General features: G+C 45.0%; 1 protein-coding gene across 2 annotated transcripts in view; it reads right to left on the bottom strand.

Moving 5' to 3' along the window:
- Positions 1-1,939: 1,939 nt before the first annotated feature.
- ATPSCKMT (ATP synthase c subunit lysine N-methyltransferase) overlaps positions 1,940-15,528 on the bottom strand; it is a 30,115-nt gene continuing 16,526 nt past the window's right edge. For both annotated transcript variants that reach the window (XM_043887198.1, XM_043887197.1), the window contains exon 5: positions 1,940-14,735. In XM_043887198.1, coding sequence (XP_043743133.1) covers positions 14,565-14,735 — 171 coding nt within the window. In that variant the 3' untranslated portion in view covers positions 1,940-14,564. The remainder of the gene's footprint in view (positions 14,736-15,528) is intronic.

Raw genomic sequence — 15,528 nt, 5'->3', positions numbered from 1 at the left:
ATAAAAAAGATTCTGTACATTAAAAATCCCAAAGAATCTACAAAGGACCTATAACAACTAATAAGTGGGTTTAGCAAGGTCATGGTCAATATGTAAAAATGAGTTGTACTTTTATGTACTAGCAATAAAAAAAATTGGAAATTGACATCTTTAAAGCATTATTTACAATAGCACTCCAAAACATGAAATACTTAGGTACAAATCCAACAAAATCTGCACAAGATCAGTACACCGGAAACTACAAAATACTGATGAAAATTGTAAACACTTAAGCAAATGTGAGACATACTGTGTTCATGAACTGGAAGACTCAATATTGTTAAGACATCAATTCTCCCAAATTAACCTGTATATTTAATGAAAATCCCAGTAGACCTTTTTGTAGAAATTGACAAGCTTATTCTAAAATTTACATGAAAAGCCAAAGGACCCACATGGCCAAAACAATTTTTATAAAGAACAAAGTTGAACCTTATCATAAAGCTGTAGTCCTCAGGATTGTATGAAATTAAAGAAAGAACAGATACATAAATCAGTGGAAGAAAATACCCAGTCCAGAAGAGACTCACATATTATTTTGTCAATTTATTTTCAACACAAATGCCATGACAATTCAAAAGAGAAAGAACAATTTTTTCAACAAATGCTGCTGGAATAACTGAATGGCCTAATGCAAAGAAGGGCTTCCCTGGTGGCTCAGCCAGTAAAGAATCTGCCTGCAATGCGGAAGACCTGGGTTCAATCCCTGCTTTGGAAGATCCATTGAATGAGGGCATGGCAACCCATTCCAGTATTCTTACCTGGAGAATTCCACGGACAGAGGAGCCTGGCGAGCTACAATCCATGGGGTCACAAAGAATCAGACAGGACTCAGCCACTAACACACACACACACACACACACACACACATACACACACATGCAAAGAAATGGGCTTCCCTGGTAGCCACTAACACACACACACACACACACACACGCAAAGAAATGGGCTTCCCTGGTAGCTCAGATGGTAAAGAATCTGCCTGCAATGCAGGAGACTTAGGTTCAATCCCTGGGTCGAGAAGATACCCTGGAGAGGGGAATGGCTACCCATTCCAGTATTCTTTCTGGAGAATTCCATGCACAGAGGAGCCTGGCGGGCTACAGTCCACGGGGTCACAAAGAGTTGGACATGACTGAGCAACTAACACTTTCACACTTTCACATGCAAAGAAATAAGCCTTAATCCATACCTTACTCCACAATATTTAACCCAAAATAAATCATCAGCCTTAACATAAAACCTAAAACTCTAATACATCTAGAAGTAAACACAGGAGAAAATCTTTGTGACTTCAGGAAAGATTTCTTAAATGTGACATGAAAGTACAACTCATAAAAGATTAAGTTGGACTTCATCAAAATTAAAAACTGCTTTGCAAAATATACTGCTAAGTGAAGAAAAAAAGAAAAACCACAGACTAGAAGAAAATATTGGCAAAACACATGTCTGATGAAACACATCTCATATATATTTGTATCCTAAATATATAAAGAACTATCAAAACTCAGTAATAAGTAAACAAACAACCCAACTTAAAAACAGGCAAAAGACCGGAATAGACACTTGGTTAAAGAACTGATATGTTATGGATAGCAGATAAGATTATGAAAAGATGCTCCCCATGACATCATTTTAAAAAATGCAAAATGATGCTCTAATAAGAAACCAGTACAAACTCATTTGAACAAGGGGAGAAAACTCAGATAACCAAGCGCTGATGAGGGCGGCAAGCTACCAGAACTCTCCAAAGCTGCCGGTGGGAACATGGACAAAATTAATATATGCACAGCCTGGCAGTTTCTTAAAACATAGCATATACCCAGCAATTCTACTTCTAGGTATTTACCCAACTTCAACAAACAGTTGTGTTCAAAAAAAAAAAAAAAACCACTATGCAAATGTTTACAGTGACTTTATTCATAATCATCAAGAACTGCAAAAAAAATCCAAATGTTTCTCTACTGGGGAATGATAAAATCAGATGCATCCCATACAACAGATCCCTACTCAGCAATAAAGATTAATAAACACACGACACAGATGAATCTCAAATGCATAATGCTAAGTTAAAGTAGCCAGACTCAAAGGTTTACATTCTGTATGTGTTCAGTCGCTCAGTTGTATCCCACTCTTTATGGCCCCAAGGACTGTAGTCCACCAGGCTCCTCTGTCCATGGGATTCTCCAGGCAAGAATACTGGAGTGGGTTGCCACTTCCTGCTCCAGGGGATCTTCCCAACCCAGGGATCAAACCCACAGATCGAACCCACGTCGTTTGTGTCTCCGGCATTGGCAGGTGGACTCTTTACCACTAGCGCCAACTGGGAAGCCCTTACGTCCTATAAGACTCCATCTATAGGATATTGTGGAAAATAGAGGGACAGGAAGTAGATGAGTGGCTGCCAGGAAGCAGGGGTTGGGAGAGGGTCTGACCACAGAGAGGCACAATGGAATTTTGTGGATACTGGGATTATTCTATATCTCATTGTGTGGTAATTATGTGACCCTCATGTATTTGTCAAAACTAACAGCCCTGTAAACTAAAAAGTCTTTTCTTTTTCTGTAAATTATACTGCAAATTTTTATGTGTATAGCTTTAATATTTTACCATTAATACCTTAAAACATTAGGTCAAAACATTCTAAACGGTTCTTTTATATGGTATCATTATTGGCCTGCCCTTGGAAGTTATTTCTATTTCCTTAGGCCAGAATATTGGTTTTTCTGAACAAAGGATTGAAAACTGAAAGGAAAAAAAAAAAAACACATATCAAATCCACTTTGAAACTTTCTCCTGCTGTGGGGGAAAAATTGTAAATAGCAAATCACCATCCTTCATCATTTCCCTTCACATACAAATCAAGCAGTAAAATCCTCTTCCTTGTCTTATTTCTAGCAATAGTTCATTTCTTCTGGGGCAGAATTCATCACAGTCCATCTGAATTATTTGCATGTTTGCTTAGCAGTTTGTAAGATTTGACCAATAGTCATATGGATAATTTGAAATATTTGTTTGTTCCTATTGCTCTAAACATAATCCATTGCATTCTTTAGCAAAGTAATTATGCTTGAAAAAAAATCAGAACTTTCTGTTTTAATGGAAACTCTTCTTAAATAGGATCAAAATCGATGTCTTAAAAAGCATCAGGTAAAATCCTTAACAGACAATCACCAAACTACTGAAGACAAAAAACACTGACCTATGAACCAAAGAGTGAAACAGAATAAAATGTAAATCCACCGCGTACTTATCTCAGAGAACTGCTGAGCACTCAGGCTTTTTTCCTTCTCTCTGCCTAACTACTAAGTGGGTGGAAATGTTTTCCTTTCATTTACTGGAAACAAAAGTGATGCTGCGTCAGCAGACAGGCTACGAAATAAAACAGGAAGAAACAAGATGACACCTAGTTAAATGCGAACAAAACAAAACATCAAGAGACTTCGTTACAGCGTGAATTTCGAGATCAAAAACTGTATGTGGAAACATTAAAATGTGGAAGGAAAAGACCCCTTCAAGAACAGAAAGAGGACACAGCAAATGCCAGGTTCCAAGATGCAAGAGACAAGACAAAAAGTAAGATGAAGGTGAGGGTCCAAGGGAAGAAAGAAAAGAGATTAAAAAAAAAAAAATTATTACCTGGAATAGCACCACCTGGGAAGTCCACTACCCAGAAAGTGATTTGTAAATTGTAAATACAAGCAGAATCATGTGGTAAATGTGAAATCCATTGTTTTATTTTGGAATCCACCACTCCCCAAATACTTAAGATTTCTGCACTGAGACACTATAAATGAAAAATTGTTCATAGGGGTAAAGCTTATCTCAATTAGCGATTATACTAAGAAAAATTTTTCATTAGAAATTTCAAATTTAGACTCATTTACTCAGAAAGAAACCAGCACTGTGAGAATTCTATAGTCATCAAACTATATATAGTTTATATATAAACGCAAAAAGAAAAAGTTTTAAAAATCAGAATGGATAGCAAAATGTAATCCAACTTGGGCTTTTTTAATATACAGAGAGACAGCCGGGTGAGTTAACGGCTCTTAATGAATCCATGTTAGAATAAAATATTGTCCAGAAATGACTTTATCCCTGGGGATATTGGAGAAATTGTGTACGACAGGAGAGAGATGGCTATCTCCTGGCAGTGGCAGATATTAGTCCTGAAAAGAGGAGGAAGGTCGATTCTGGAAACTGTAGACTGACAAGAGCTAGACCTCAGAAAAGAGTTGGGCGGAGGTTTATGCACCCCAGCAGAAAGGAAGCAGAGATCCCTGCCGTGTGTGAGTGCATGGATGAATCTGGAGGACACTGTTGCAGCACAGAAAGACAGATATTTCATGATTGGACTTTCGTAGGAAATTTAAAAGATGCAGACTCCCAGAAGCAGAGAGTAGAGTGGGGGTTGCCAAGAGCTTGATGGAGAGGTGAAGGGGAGACCTTCACCTTCAATGGGTATAAAGTCTCAGTTGTACAGGATGAGTCAATTCTAGAAGTCTACTGCCCAAAACAGTGCTTAGGGTGAACAATTCAGTACTGTATGCGTCACAGTCCGTTAGGAGGGTAGACGTCACGGTAAGTGCTCTTCCCACCAAAACAACAACTACACAATACAGAAGAACCAGAAACAAGCCTTGGAGGTGATGGATATGTTTACTACCTTGACTGTGATGGTTCCACAGGTATGTGCACATGTCCAAACTCATCAAACTGTGTACATCAAGTATGTCCTGCGCTTTGTCTGGGGGGAGAGGGTTGAATATCTACTAGACCTCGGGAAACCTGTTTTTTCTTAAAGAAAAATGTGAGATAGTACATAATAAAAGAAAAAAATGTAAAAAACACACACACACAAAAAAACACAGTAGAGACTACAGGAGACAATGTGGATGGCTAGGAATGAACCCTGGCAGGGTAGCAAGTTTTCATTTTTATCCAGGAAGCCAACACCACTGGGATAAAGGAAAACAGAGCACTTCGGTAAGACAGAGGGGCCAGGAGCCCAGCCTCCCCTGACACCCTTCATTTGCCCATTTATTCCACAAATATATATGGACCAACCACCGACGATATGCCCGGACTGCCCTCCCAGCTGGGGCACAGCGACGGAGCCCAGGTGGAGGGGCCGCGGGTTCCGGGAGGGGAGGCTTCAGGGTTCTGCCTCACTGGGAGGCTCTGCCCGCGCCCTTCCCCCAGGGCGGATGCGAACGCTGATGGATTGGCTGTCGGCAACCAGAGGACGGATGCGGAGATGAGGGTCCAGCGGTCCCTTCAAACCCCTGGCAGGCGGGCAAATCAAACTCGATAAAAGATTTCGGAATGTATCTAAGGTTATTCATTGGCTTCACAAACGAAACCCCACTTGGGTCACACACACACAAAAAAATCCCATACATCAACGTAAATCGGCCATAGGTATACAAGTGTCCCCTCCCTCCTGAAGCCCCCTCCCACCTCCCTCCCCACAGCATCCCTCCAAGTTGTCACAGAGCACTGGCTTTGGGTTCCCTAAGTCATGAAGTAATGTATCCTCTAATTAAATTTTTTTTAAAAAATTTTAAACCCCATGAATGTGGTTTGTGTAACTGGGGACAGATCATGACTAACGAGCAAAACTAAAAAGTCCACATGAGTGACAGTGTCACATGTTCAGCTAATTTGAAGATAAGGAAGGAGCCTGTTTTCTGCGCTGATCCGGCCATGCCGGGGGCCATGTCTGGGTCCAGTAGCCACACTTCAGAAAGATCACACCGAATCTAGCTTCTTAAGAGGGCAGTAACCAGCCCAGGGAAGTTAATTTTTACCAAGACCTATGAGAATAGAGGATAAACTGGGAACAGGAGACAATCCTTCAAATCTTTGAAGCTCTAACCCATGGAGGAAGCCCTAGATATGATCAGGGTGGTCCCCAGGGCGTAAAATTAGACCAGTGCGTGGGACATGCCCGGGAGCCAGGTTTCAGCCAGGCTTACGGAAGGCATTTCTAACAGGGGTGTCCATGGTAAATGGGGCTCCCTGAAGGGCTGGGAGCGAACCTCCAGCCCTGGGGATCATGCCCTCAGGGCTCCCTAGACACAGAGGAAATGCTTCAGACAGGACTTACAGTCACTTAGAATCAATAACCTAAACGTTCCATTCAGCACTGTTCGTGTGTGACACTTGCTAATCTACCCAGGATGTCCCTTTTTCAGATGGTACAAAAGAGAAAGCGACAAGGCCAGTTGGGCATGACCTGTTCTGGGAGTTAGCAGCCATCTCCCAGAGGCAGCGGGAAAGGACAACGAGAATGAAGGGGAGAGGAGGGGCTGGACGCGACCTACAGTGGCCAGGAGGGGCGGGGAGGAAGGGGAGGGCTGGTCCAGCAGAGGGAGGCTCTGCCCAGGCCTGCCCGCTCTCCTCCTCGCCCACTGAGTCCACCGCCTCGCCCACCCGCCTCCTGTCTTCGTGTCTAGTTTTGGGGACTGCTGACCTAAAATCTCACAAATCGTATGTTTCTCGCTTTCAATTTTATGATAAAGACATATAACAGGGAGGAAAGAAGGAAAAACCTGAAGATGAAAAAAAAACCTCACAAACAGGATGTAACCAACACAAACCACTGAGAGTGAGTTCTCCATCGTCACAAAAGCTTGCCTCTGACAACCAGCAGACTTGCCCTGGGAGGTCCAGTTCTCCAATTTTCTGCTCTTATTTACCAGCATGGGCTTCCCAGCTGGCTCAGTGGCAAAGAATACGCCTGCCAATGCAGGAGATGAAGGAGACCAGGGGTTCGATCCCTGGGTTGGGAAGATCCCCTGGAGAAGAAAATGGCAACCCACTCCAGTATTCTTGCCTGGAGAATCCCGTGGAGAGAGGAGTCTTGCAACAGCCCAGCACACTTCAGTCCCACACTGCTGAGCCGTTCTCTCTCCAATGAGCTCTAAAAAGTGGTGTCTGGCATGTGAATCAGAGCTAATCTATGTGTATGAACTTGTAAAATTTAACTTTTCATTAAAAAGTTATATGTATGGTAAAACGCAAACATATATATGTATTTTAAAATATGTAACGAAAGATGTCTTCCTCATACATCAAGTTCCAAACGCCACCCACCCTCCTGAGACTCAAAAGCTACTACCAGTTTCTCATATATTCATAGTTTACTTCAGGTAGGATATGCATGAGTGTGTCTGAGTGTGTGTTGGAGCAAGAAGGCATGTGGGGGTGCGTGAATGCCCCATGATGACATGAATAGAAACAAACCTGCCGTCCGCCTCTTGTTGGTTACACCTGGCAACACTCCGCGCTGCAGCAGTCCCTGTTGCTCTAACACCAGTCGGCCGGCGGACCACGGGTGCAGAGGGGAGGGCATGACTGGAAGTCATGCTGGCTCATATCGGATTTTCCTGCAAGGGGAGCTTAGCTTTGAATAATCAGAGTAGAACTGGAAGCTTCGGCTGGAAGGGACGTGGCTCTCAACCTGGAGTCCTTCCTGTTGTATTTCAAGAAATTGTAACAGCAGCGTCTGCAGTGACCCGGGGCTCGCGCTGTCCCAGGCTCCAATGGTTAGTGGAGGCCCTCGGGGGCTCATCGTGGCTATGCGGTTCCCCCAGAGCAGCATTCCCAGGCTGTTTGTATAAATGACTCTCTCCCGGGCAGTCTCCAGCGCCACTGAGCTGCCAGTCTGGGCAGCCCTGGGAGTCTCCCCAGGTAGCAGTGATTCTTTCTGTGGATGCTCTGGTTTCCAAGTTGCACGGTCTCCCCAGGTAGCAGTGATTCTTTCTGTGGATGCTCTGGTTTCCAAGTTGCACGAACGCACCAACTGAGTAGTTTAGGTTAGACCGGGGTAAGGGCAGGTGGAAGCAAGCAATCTGACACGTCTCCATTACAAATTCATCTCTTTCAGCCTTACTAAAATTCAAATTTATATTAACACTCTCCTTAACAAAATACAAGTATCTTTGAAAATATAACACTTAAAAGCAGAGATGCGAGAAAAAAAAAGGGGGTTAAGCGATGAGGGGTATGGGTAAGTTAGGGCTTGGGATTAACACAGTACTTTATATAAAATAAACAAACAACAAGAACCCACTGTGTTACACAGGGAATTATACTCAGTATTTTGCAATAACCTATAAAGGAAAAGAATTTGAAAATATATATATGCATGTATAACTGCATCAGTTTGCTGTACTGAAACTAAAACATTGTAAACCAACTATACTTCAATTATTTAAAAAAGAAAGAAATTTTAAGTGCGAAGAAATGTGCAAAAAAGGGGTGGGGGGCAGAGATTTGCCTGGAGGTTCAGGGGTGACGACTTCGCCATCCAATGCAGGGAGTGTGGATTCAATCCCTGGTTGTCGAGTTAAGACCCCACATACCTCACAGCCAAAAAACCAAAATGTAAAACAGGAGCAATACTGTAACAAATTCAATAAAGACTTTAAAATGGTCCACTTGAAAATAAATAAAAATTTTGAGTACATTATGTTCTTTCAAAGAGTAAAGGATTAGAGCCTAGGACAAGGTCAGCACGGGGGGAGGTAAAGGGAAGACCGCGAGCCATCAGCCTCACGCGCCTCACGATTTTGCTGACTGTCAGCTACTCGGTATTGGCCTTTCGCCTAATGTCCTGTGATGCACTGTCCCTTCTTCAGCTGTCATGCTCTGCATGGACAACACAGCAAAGCTGTATTTATAGCAAACCCTACGAGATCTCACCACGCGAATGCATCCACCAAGTGTGGGATGCAGATGGAGTTTTTGGGGAAATCATCTGACGTTTGCATTCATTCTTAGGAAAAGTAATTCGGCTGCCCAATTGCTCATTCTACAATATTACAGAGAAGAAAAATCACTTGATTCCTCCCTCGCATCCTTGAATTAAAGCTAGTGATTGACGAGCTACTGTTTTATCCTTTCTTCTCAGATAACGTTCACCACCATAATATTAAGTTAGAAAAAGACATCTAATCCCCCTCACCTAGAAAATGCAATGGGATTTTTTTTGTTGTTCACATTCAATTTGCATCAGTCCACAGGGTCACAAGTGGGACAATTCCAATACAATCATAACTTGGTGTTTTTACAGGAACACTCCCCTCTAAAGGGAGACGGAGTCCTGTCCAAAAGGATCCCAGGCCACTGAAGTTTTCCACCTGAGCTATATTGTGTTACTTAGATGGAAATTTTCTTATGTTTATACAAATATCCACTTCTTCCAAGTAAGTTTATAGTTTGTGGGATTCCCTGGTGGGTCAGCAGTAAAGAACTCTCCCGCCAATGCAGAACACGTTGGTTCAATCCCTGGGTCGGGAAGACCCCCTGGAGAAGGAAATGGCAACCCACTCGAGTATTCTTGCCTGGAGAATCCCATGGACAGAGGAGCCTGGGGGGCTACAGTCCACGGGTTGCAAAAGAGTCGGACACGCGGTAACGACTAAAGGACAACGATACAACTTGCAACATCTTGGGGGAAGATTATTTCCTTGTGTTTAATACCCACTATGACAAGTGGTATTTTCAATCGTCACAAAATAACCCCGTTCCTAAATGGAGTTATTCAAGGAACCAACACTCAGCTGAATCCAATGAGGGAGCTGGGACATCCCAGGGACAGTGACAGCTCCTCCAGCCACCCGGCGGCCAGTGGTTGAGGGTAGGCATCTGGCAGGAGCTCCCACCGCCCCCCACCCTCCAGGACCATGGCCAGTCCCCTGCACTGAGCCCTTGACCAGAGAGAAGCCTGCCTCGTCTTTAGGTCCTCTGGCCTCAGCTTCCTGACCTGAACTCCCACTTGGCGGTCCCCAGTCCTCCTGTCCCCCAATTAAAATTCTCAACACAAAACCGCACAGCTCAGCTCGTCTACCAGCCAGCCGTTCCAGATGCCAACCCTGGTCAGACAAGCTGGGGAAGGGTCAGGGGGTTCCTGGTCTTCAGAAGGCTGCTCCTGGGTCAAGGTCCCAGGTCAGGCAGTATCAGAAGGGGTTGAGGGGTCATCAGTGACCTGTTTCCACCAGAGGCTTCAGAAACATTCCCCCGGGTTACGCAGTGCCCAGTGAACTCAACCACGTTCTCTCCAGCTGAGCCCTTGATGGGTTATAGATTCCAACCTCCTTCTCTGGTCCTGCACGCTTCCTAGCTGGAGACCCCAGTGTGTTTCTCTTCACCCATCTGCACCCCAACCCTTCAACCACTTTGTTAGTACATCCCGAAGTAGTTGTGTTTGGGGTGCTGAGTTCTGTGGAGTTGTGTGACTCGCCTTCATGGCTGAAGCCTGTCTCGATGCCGCCCAGACCCCCGGAGGCTGGCAGACAGGATGCAGGCGGCCCCGTCAGACCTGGGGAACTCATCATCAGCCCAGGTCGTCTCAGCACTCAAGTCTGCTGGAGGACGGATTTCTTCTGCAACATCTCCACCTGGTGGCCGGCCTGCCTCGGCTCCAGCATCTCTAGGGACCAGCGACTCACCAGGTACTGAAAGGACTTCATCCTGAGCGTGAACGTCACACCTGTTCGGCTCCCACCTGATGACCCCAGTTCACACCTCGGAGCCACGGAACAGGTCGAACTGCAGAGAAGCAGCCGACCGTAGTAAGACCCTGGGCTCCCGAGGCGGGTTGTAACTGAGCAAGTTAATGATCACACACATATACATACACACACACCAGGGCAGTCTGTAACTGAGCAGGTTAATGATCACACACACACGCACATGCACACACACACTGGGGCAGGTTGTAACTGAGCAAGTTAATGAATACTCACACACACATATACACACACGCACACATACATACATGCACACGTGTGCACACATACATACACACATATGCACACATACATACACACACCGGAGCAGTTTATAACTGAGCAAGTTAATGATAACACACATACATACACATAAACACACATACACACACACCAGAGCAGTTTGTAACTGAGCAAGTTAATGATCACACACACACACACACACACCCCCGTGGCTAAAAAGGAAAAATAAATACAACGCCACCTCCCTGAAGACGAGAGCACGACACTTCCAGCACATGGAAACCGCATGGGCGTGTTGTCACTTTCCTTTCTGCTGCTGCTTGGCAACCCTGCAAACTTTGAAAGATCTTTCCTCCGAACCATCTCTCATCCAAGGTAAATACCACAGCCTCCTATTTTTAATATAAATCTACTTATTTTTTGGCTGCACTGGGTCTTCGTTGCTGTGTGTGGGCTTTCTCTAGTTACGGCCTCCTCCCCAGTTGGGGTGTGCAGCTTTCTCAGAGGTAGTTTCTCCTGTGGCTCACAGGCCCCAGGCACGCAGGCTCATGGTCTTGGCACATGGACTCCGCAGCTGTGACACAGACTTAGCTGCCCCTTGGCATGTGGGATCCTCCCGGGCCACGGATCAAACCCGTGTCTCCTGCACTGGCAGGCGGATTCTTTATCACTGAGCCATCAGGGACGCCCACATCACCACCTCTAGAACGACCCCTCTTCGGATGTGTTTTCAAGACCCTATACCATCCAGAATTCACTCTGCTTATCAGAGCAGTTTCTTCTGTTCCTTTTTCTATTCCCAGTTCTTTCTATCACCCACATTAGTCCAGGGACAAACTGTGTTCAAAGCTTCCCCCATGAGCGTCAGGAGGGGAGATCCAGAGAGAAGACCCCGGCCAGGGAGGCCGCCTTCACGCAGAGCGTCCACCCACAGTTTCCAACCACCGGGAGCTTACTCAGCCCTGCCCTTCAGCGCAGTGGGCTGGTTTCCCGCCCTTCCCGGCGGGTTCCCAGGAGAGTCCTCTTGAAGCCAGGCTCCCTCTCACTTCCCTTCCTCGCCGGGGCTAAGGAAATGTTGGCTGGAGCCCAGATGGGTCTAGGTATGGCTGGCACGGCTCTTCTCAGCACCGGCTGGTCTCAGTCAGATCAGGCCGCTCTGACGGATGCCACAGTAAGGGGCTGGAACACCAAGCATCTACCCCCTCACTGTCCCGGAGGCTGGGGAGTCCAGGATCAAGGTGCTGGCTGACACAGGGTCTGGTGGGGGTTCTCTTCCCGCTGTGACCTTCTGTGGTGGACGGGGCGAGGGAGCACTCTGGGGTCTCTTTCATCAGGGCATGAACCCACCCTCAAGACCTAAAGCCAAGGTCCCCCTTCCTGATACCAACACACTGGGGAGGTTAGGATTTCAACACAGGAAACAGACATGCAGCCCATAAAATAGCTCCTCTACCTGCCAAGAAGGGCAGTCCAAGGTGAGTTCTTTCCCTCCTTTCCCCAAGTCCTTTCCAAGCCTGAGAACTCATCTCTCCCCCAACAGAACTCCCCGGTGGCAGGGATACAGGAGAGGCTCTGCTGCCCACATCCCCAATAGGACGCTCTCATGGGATGTCGGCTGTGAAGGCCGGGTCCAGGGTCACTGACCCCGTGACTTGGTACGATTCCTAAACACCACTTGGGAATGGGTGGGAGTTTCTGGGGGCTCGTCATCCCTCTGGGACATTCCAGACACACCTTCCAACCTTGCCAGCAGGCGCTCCCCCTCTAGGTACAGCCTCACCCCTCCTGTCTCCATCAGACTGCTGAGGTTGCAAATAACACAGCACCCGCGCGAAAGCAGCTTAAGAACAACATGGGTTTATCACTTAACAAGGTATCCTGAGGGCTTCCCGGGTGGCTCAGCGGTGAAGGATCTGCCTGCCAATGCAGGAGACACAGTTTGATCCCTGGGTCAGAAAGACCCCTGGAGGAGGAAATGGCAGTCCACTCCAGTATTCTTGCCTGGGAAATCCCACGGACAGAGGAGCCTGGCAGGCTAGAGTCAGGCAGGACTTAGCAACTGAGCAACAAACACCACGCTACGGCCCCAGTGGGGGACAAGACACGCCACACAACCAAGGGGTGTGCTTCTGGTCTGTCCGCCTGTCGAGACTTAAGGAGACTCCTGACGTATGCTCTGCATACTCTGCCGTACGCTCTGACAAACGTCCACAATATCCCACCCCCTCACCCCAGACACACTCGCTTCTTGTTATACCATCACACTGCTTATGTCTTACGGAGAATTCACACACGGTAACATTCACTCACCTGTTTGTCTCTCTTCTAGAACATAAACCCCGTAAGATCTGGGGACTTGCACGTCACCGACCACTGAATCAGAAAAGTTTATTACGCAGTAGACAGTCAATAAGCATTTGTTGAATGAATGAGTCTCCACTTGCTGCTCATGAAAATGAAGATTATCAAACTGATCGTATTTGTATCAGTTTAGTTAAAAATGCAAACCATCTCATTTTATCAAACCTCTCAAGATGGTTTGGTGTTCAGGTTTCAGATGTATTACTAGGAGTTTAATTCCTTTCTGTGATACACGGGGATTGTGCGAGCCACCAGTCAATATTCATTTTTCAGATATCTGAAGTCTATCTACTAACATTCAAAGGTTTTCTTGATGTGTCTTTATCTAAATCAGTTAAGTCTCTTCTCACAAATGAGAAATATTAAATAAATGGCGGCTTTCATAAAATAAAGAGGTGACTAGCAGAAATAATCTGCAGCTTCTGTTAACAAGCTTCTCTTTAGTGTCTGAAATAATAAACACCACTTACAGGCCTCAGACTCCGTGCTGAGAGTTCTACAGGTCAGACCCCAGTGCCATGTTCAGCACATCACCACCCCAACAACAGCGATCTCAAGGCCCTGCTGCTGCTGAAGTGGGGCTCTGAACCCAGGTCTGCCTTGCACCAAAGCTCAGGATGGTTTACTTCACTATCAAATCAACACCAGCTATTCCACCACAGCATGTATCTTCTCTGAATACCACAGCTCATCAATCTGAGACTCTGCCAACAGTGGCTGACATACAATTGTGCCGTGCAATACCACACTGCCAATTAGGTTACAAAACACCATCAACTGGAAGGTATGTCACAATTCAGAAATGTTAAAATGTGCATGTATGTACACAGATTTACACACACACACACATCTAAGATTGACAAAATATAGTAATCCAATAGCCTTGGAACAAGTTATTCCAAAAAAAGTGTTATAAAATATAACACTTCTCTAAACCTTTAGAAAATTAATCTTGTCCTGAAGTACAGAAAGAAAAAAAAAGTGATAAATCTAAAGTATGAATAAAGTTATAGGAAACAGCAAGCATTTACAATACATTCCCTCTTTAAAAATTATTTCTTGTCATCTGTGGCATCAAATCATATCCTTTACAATCTGCAGAGCTGCTAACGTCTCTCCCAGCCATCAGCATGAGCACAGCTTACTCGAATCTTCGCACGTCCAAGTGCTGTCAGCACACACCATGCAAAGGGGCTTTTCATCTACCTGCTGGCCTCAACTTCTGCTTATTTTCTACCAAAGTCAGGGAAAGTAATTGTCATTTCTCATTCCACAGTGGTGAAAAACATAATCTTTGCTGAAGACACAGCCTTAAGTGTCTAGAAGATCAAAGACTCCAACACCTCAGAAAACTCTGGGTAGAGCCTGTACGGGAATGACCGACGGGAAGTGCCCGGGTCTTCAGGGCCTCCCATCTCTTCCCCTGAAAGAGCGCGCGTCGTAGGCCCACACCGTGTCCAGCCCCTCCCCCGTGACCTGCGCCGGGGTCCAGCGCGGGAAGGGGAACCGGCAAGCGATGACCCGCGCGTCGTCCTTGAGTTCAAGCTCCAGCTTCTCCTCCAGCTGCGCCATCTGTGGGAACGACAGCCGTCATTTCAGGGAGCAGGGGGTCACGGGAAGGGACTCCCCAGGGTCCTTCTGTAGTGTCCCTGAAAATATCTGTGCCAGATTACTGATTGTAAAACAGACCACTCCTGGGCGACAATCCACCAAAATACAGACGTCACATGAACCACCGTTTTAAGACTATCTTCTATCATCAAATATAAAATGTGCCCTTTTTAGCAAATGTGTATCACAGATTCCCACTTCCCTAATGAAATATGGTAACTAATTCCACTTTAACTAATGAAATATGGTAGAATTAGATGATGAAAAAAAATACACTTTCTTCCAACTTGAAATATGATCATTTTACAATTCTTTTAAAAAGATATCCATAATATACCAATAATTAATGTCTTTATAGTCAACTTACAAAAAGTAAAACTCTCTTATGTATCACTTTAACATTATTTTATGAGTAATCTGTGAAGAAAGAGTTTCAATGTTTACTAAAAGTACTGACACTGTGATTACATTAGCAAATTAACAGCCACTTAAAATTTTATCTTCAGGTCCTAAAAATATATTACCACCTTCACCTCCTAAATATATTTTTCTCTATTCTTTTACTATTTTCAAATAATTTCAAACTTACAGAAAGGATACAAGAATAGAGCATAAAAAAAAATAAATAAATTTTAAAAATTAAAAAAAAAAAAGAATAGAGCAAAAAAACTGCTGTACTCGTTTACCCAGGCTCACCAGTTTTCAGCAGTTTGTCACAGCTGCTTTATCTGACTTGCTCTATGCCCCCCTCTCT

This window comes from Cervus elaphus, chromosome 25, assembly GCF_910594005.1.
Source record: "Cervus elaphus chromosome 25, mCerEla1.1, whole genome shotgun sequence".
Classification (NCBI taxonomy): Eukaryota; Metazoa; Chordata; class Mammalia; order Artiodactyla; family Cervidae; genus Cervus; species Cervus elaphus.
This window is presented reverse-complemented; position numbering and strand designations above follow the sequence as displayed.